At 42.9% G+C, this 5,546-nt stretch overlaps 1 protein-coding gene across 1 annotated transcript in view; it reads left to right on the top strand.

Annotated features, from left to right (window-relative positions):
- TEP1 (telomerase associated protein 1) overlaps window positions 1-2,608 on the top strand; it is a 197,400-nt gene extending 194,792 nt beyond the window's left edge. Inside the window, exon 58 of the mRNA XM_087714127.1 lies at window positions 2,165-2,608. Within this exon, the coding sequence (XP_087570253.1) occupies window positions 2,165-2,299 (135 nt within the window). The 3' untranslated portion in view covers window positions 2,300-2,608. The remainder of the gene's footprint in view (window positions 1-2,164) is intronic.
- Window positions 2,609-5,546: the final 2,938 nt, after the last annotated feature.

A 5,546-nucleotide genomic window follows, 5' to 3' on the forward strand; every position in this document is an offset into this window, starting at 1 on the left:
CCAAATCCACAATCTCAGAAAATTAGAATATTGTGAAAAGGTGCAATATTCTAGGCTCAAAGTGTCCCACTCTAAGCAGCTAATTAAGCCATAACACCTGCAAAGGGTTCCTGAGCCTTTAAATGGCCTCTCAGTCTGGTTCAGTAGGAATCACAATCATGGGAAAGACTGCTGACCTGACAGTTGTGCAGAAAACTATCATTGGCACCCTCCATAAGGAGAGAAAGCCTCAAAAGGTAATTGCAAAAGAAGTTGGATATTCTCAAAGTGCTATATTAAAGCACGTTTATAGACGGTTATGTGAAAAGGAAAAGTGTGGAAGAAAAAGGTGCACAAGCAGCAGGGATGACTGCAGCCTGGAGAGGATTGTCAGGAAGTGTTGGGGACTTTCACAAGGAGTGGACTGAGGCCAGAGTCAGTGCATCAAGAGCCACCACACACTGATGGATCCTGGACATGGGCTTCAAATGTCTTCTTCCTCTTGTCAAGCCGCTCCTGAACAGCAAACAATAGCAACAGCAATAGCAATAGCAGTTAGACTTATATACCGCTTCATAGGGCTTTCAGCCTTCTCTAAGCGGTTTACAGAGTCAGCATATTGCCCCCACAGTCTGGGTCCTCATTTTACCCATCTCGGAAGGATGGAAGGCTGAGTCAACCCTGAGCTGGTGAGATTTGAACCGCTGAACTGCAGCTAACAGTCAGCTGAAGTGGCTGCAGTACTGCACTCTAACCACTGCGCCACCTCGGCTCAACAGCATTAGAAGCATCTTACCTAGGCTAAAGAAAAACAGACCTGGTCTGTTGCTCAGTGGTCCAAAGTCCTCTTTTCTGATGAGCAACTTTTACATCTCATTTGGAAACCGAGGACCCAGAGTATGGAGAAAGAATGGAGAGGACACAGTGCTTGAAGTCCAGTGTGAAGTTTCCACAGTCTGTGTTGATTTGGGGAGCCATGTCATCTGCTGGTGTTGGTCCACTGTGCTTCATTAAGTCCAGGGTCAACGCAGCCATCTACCAGGAGATATTGAAGCACTTCATGCTTCCTTCCGGAGATGAGCTTTATAGGGATGCTGACTTCATTTTCCAGCAGGACTTGGCACCTGCCCATACTGCCAAATGCACCAAAACCTAGTTCAATGACCATGGGATTACTGTGCTTGGTTGGCCAACAAACTTCCCTAACCTGAACCTTATAGAGAATCTATGCGGCATTGCCAAGAGAAAGATGAGAGACATGAGACTGAACAATGCAGAAGAGTTGAAGGCTGCTATTGAAGCATCCTGGTCTTCCATAACACCTCAGCAGTGCCACAGGCTGATAGCTTCCATGCCACGCCGCATTGAGGCAGTAATTGCTGCAAAAGGGGCCCAAACCAAGTACTGATACATATGCATGCTTATACTTTATTGTTCTATGTACAATCCTTGTTTTATTGATTGCATGTAATATTCTAATTTTCTGAGATTGTGGATTTGGGGTTTTCATGAGCTGTAAGCCATAATCATCACAATTACGACAAATCACAACTTGAACTATCTTGCTTTCCATGTAATGAGTCTATCTCGTATATTAGTTTCACCTTTTAAGTTGCATTACTGAAATAAATGAACTTTTGCACGATATTCTAATTTTTCGAGTTTCACCTGTATATAGGTGATGACAATACAGGGAATATAGTTCTCAACCTCAACAACTTTAAGATGTGTGGACTTCAACTCCCAGAATTCCACACCATAATTACAGTCCAGTGATGGGATATGACCAATACACCCCGGTATGGCGTATCGGTGCCTTCAGGGAGCACCAGTATCGTTCTGGTACGGTGCTCCACAGAGTCCACCCGCCTGCCTGGCCGCCTTACTTGTATTTGAGCCGATCGGGGCTTTCACGCACGCACACGGAGTGTACGGTGCCTGTGCAATGCTCTGCCAAGCAGCTGGAGCATCACGAGCGGTAAGTTCGCATGCATATGCTGTGTGTGTGCTGCGCGCATGCACGCCGGGCCCCATTGCAGTATACCTGTTGCAACGGGATCCGGAAACCAGCACTGTTACAGTCTCTCTCTCTCTCCCAAAGTTTCCAGCCAATCCACTATTTTGCGTTCTTCTGCTGATGTCTCTTTTCTTCTATTCCCCAACTTCCCTTTTATCTTGGTTACAGATTGGCCAGTTCCGATGCCAGGCCCCCGTTTCCTGTCTCCAGCCCTTCCCTTGCAAGGACTCCTCTGTCCTCCTAATGGTGGGAGATTCCTTGGGCACGGTTTACTTCCTGGATTGGGGCGGCCTTCGTGCTTGAGAAGCTTTTGAATGCCACTTCAGCCTCTCCCGACGTGTTCAGCAAATCTCAAGCACTGGGATGTTGTTTCTTGGGACCTTAAAGTGATTCCTGTGTTGCGGTTGGTGGCGGCTTAATTATGGCGAGACTCTAGATTGAGCCTTACAATCAGGAGAAATAAAAATTCCAAACTCCACTTGATGATCATAGCGGAGCCTGGATTGAATACAATCACACGGTGTGCCTGGGACTATACAAATTTATATGGAATTTAAAGAGATTTTTCACACGAGATTTAAATGGAATTAAAATTAAATTTCCTTCGCTGCATGCATTGTGTCTTTAGTCTTCTTTTTTTACACGCGTATTTGTTTGCTTCCACCTCTCAAGCCAAGCTGCCATTTTACTTTCTCTCGCAGGGTATTTATGAGAGCATTAAAGGTAAAGGTTCCCCTCGCACATATGCGCTAGTCATTCCCGACTATAGGGGGCGGTGCTCATCTCCGTTTCAAAGCTGAAGAACCAGCGTTGTCTGCAAATGTCTCTATGGCCACCACTAAGTGCTGAAGGCGCACAGAACACTGTTACCTTCCCACCAAAGGGGGGGGTGTCCCTATTTTTCTACTTGCATTTTATGTGCTTTCGAACTGCTAGGTTGGTAGAAGCTGGGACATGTAACAGGAGCTCACTCAGTTATGCGGCACTAGGGATTCGAACCTCCAACCTCCCAATCTTTCTGATCGACAAGCTCAGCGTCTTAGCCACATCTCTTCCCCATTGGAATGCAAGACATTCCCCCCCCCCAATCATCTATTGAGTGGTTAATTTCCTAATTGGTGTGCAGTGTGTTTGCTAAGGTGTTCTGAAACTTCATACCTGCAGGTCCCAAAGATGCATTTTTTCAAAAGGCAACTGGACTTTCTTAGTTTTTAATTTGAAAACAAGCTCCGCGGTGCTAGGGATTCGAACCACTGAACTGCCAACCATTCTGATTGACATGGTCAGCGTCCTAGCCACCGCGTCTGTGAGAGCATTACAAGCTTCCTATTGTTTATTACAGAGGAAACTAAATATGATGAGTGAGGCAATTTAGGACTAGTTAAGGCAGACCTGGAATTTAAATTTGCTCATGGTCAACTTAAGTAAGTCCTAAAGTTATGACAATTAGGACCAGAATTTCCATTGCTAAGCAGGATGGTTATTAAGCGGTAGGTGCTTTGATTTGAAAAACCTGTTTTTTTAACTTGTTTTATATAAATAGTAGTTAAATTAATCACCTGGCTCCTCCTGTTAACTTTGCTTGTTGGAAGCCAGCTGGAAAAGTTGCAGATCACATGACCCCAGGATTCCTGCAACCATAGTAACTACATCCTGGTTGCCAAGCACCTGAGGTTTGAACATGTGACCATGGGGATACTGGGATGGTTGTGTGAGGGATGGTCACAAGTCATTTTCAGTGTGGTTTTAACTTTGAACAGCCACAAAACAAATTGTTGTAAGCCGAAGAACTACCTGCTAAGTTCCATTTCCCTTAACTCTGAAGAGTTATTCAGATTTTTATAGTCCGTACCCAGAAGTTCTAAATTAGTAAGTTTCACCTGAACTTTCTTAAGCTTTGAATACTTTCTTAGGAACACTTCTGTAGATCCTTTTGGAGGAATGATGGGAGTTCAAATGCACTACAAATAATACATCTAATATTTGGGGTTCCTGCTTCCAGATGAAGAGTAATTTTGAGGTACATTTACCATTCTGTGCATGAATTTGAGCAGCTGGTTTGATATGATCTGGGCCCAGAATGAAATGAGTCTTGGATGGTTTGGGCAAAAGTGATTGGGTGAGCAGGGCGAAGCCAAGGACATCAGCAACAGAACCAGAGACCCGCAATCATACCTGATCGAGCAGTTTTCCAAAATGTTCAGAACACCCCTTTTTAGAAATGGACCATTCCTGTTGTGAATAGCTTGTTTTCCCACCAATAAAAGTGAATGCAGCATCATGCTTCCATCAGTTATTTGATGCTTTCTGTAGCAGCACGTGAACTTGAGTTTGGTCATGGTGACCGCAGATCTTTGTTAACATATTTTTATAATGTTGGGGCCAAGTTTTCCACTAAAAAGAATCCTACTTGGTGATGCAAACTTCAAACTGTTCTAAGATGGTATGGAGAAGCAGAGAGTGATCTGAGTGAAGTGGAATCTGATTGTGGTGAAAATTTTGTAATGGACAATGTTGAAACCACCCCCTTCCCCAACAGCTGATTCTGACATTAGCAATGATGAAGCTCCCAATGAAATTGATGACCAAGTACAATCTACATCATGTAAATAATTTATATGGCAAGAAGAAATTCAAATGGTCTTCTGCAACCTTTTGGAAGCAATAGATCCAGAACCGCAAGTCACAATATTGTTAGGCAATTACCTAGACTACGGCCAACAGCTACTAAGCTCGAAATTCATCTCTACTCCTTTAGAGATTTGGAAATTATTATTTTCTTGAAGAAATTATTAGTGCCATCATTCAGTGGACCAATGTAAAAATTAGGAGTAGAAAGATTGAAATTCAAGGATGAAGAAACGAAGGGACCTGTGCGATGTGGATTTGATATTTTAAAATCATTCTATGCACCAATGTTTAGATCCAACCATGAAAACATCAAATGCCTTTGTGCTATTGAAGTCTTGACCACATGTAATAGCATAGCCGAAATAGTATATCTGTGGTTAAGGATTAGCTCAAAACCCAGAAAGTCCAAAGCATTAAATTAAATTCTGCTGATTTGTCTATGCAGATTCCCAGATCGTCCAGATCTTGGTAATTCCCTGTCTGTTTTTTCAAAAGGTTTTGCTTTTCCATGAAGACATTTTGCTTCTCATCCAAGAAGCTACTTCAGTTCGGACTGTACGGTGAATTGTGGATTTATATTCCTTTCAGTAAATCCTTCCATCTTCCACCATTCAATCAGAATTGAAAAAGCTTCTTGGATGAGAAGCGAAATGTCTTCAGGGAAAAATGAAGTCCAGTTGCCTTTTGAAGGGGGAAAAGAAAAGCACCTTTGGAACCACAGTGATTGATCTAAAACAGTTTGGCTAATCCTCCTGAAGTTTCAAAACTTTTTATGAACCTGCATAGTGAATATTTGGTCTACTAGAGAAAGGAGGGCTATACGACCCAAAAATACAAATTACACTAATTAAAAGATACAAAGACATGTTATTTTCTTTCACCCAAGTCCGAAGTCATTGACACACACCGAAGAACAAAG

Source organism: Thamnophis sirtalis, unplaced genomic scaffold (genome assembly GCF_051295495.1).
Source record: "Thamnophis sirtalis isolate CommonGarterSnake01/CBP01778 unplaced genomic scaffold, rThaSir2_p1.2 scaffold_4, whole genome shotgun sequence".
Lineage (NCBI taxonomy): Eukaryota > Metazoa > Chordata > Lepidosauria > Squamata > Natricidae > Thamnophis > Thamnophis sirtalis.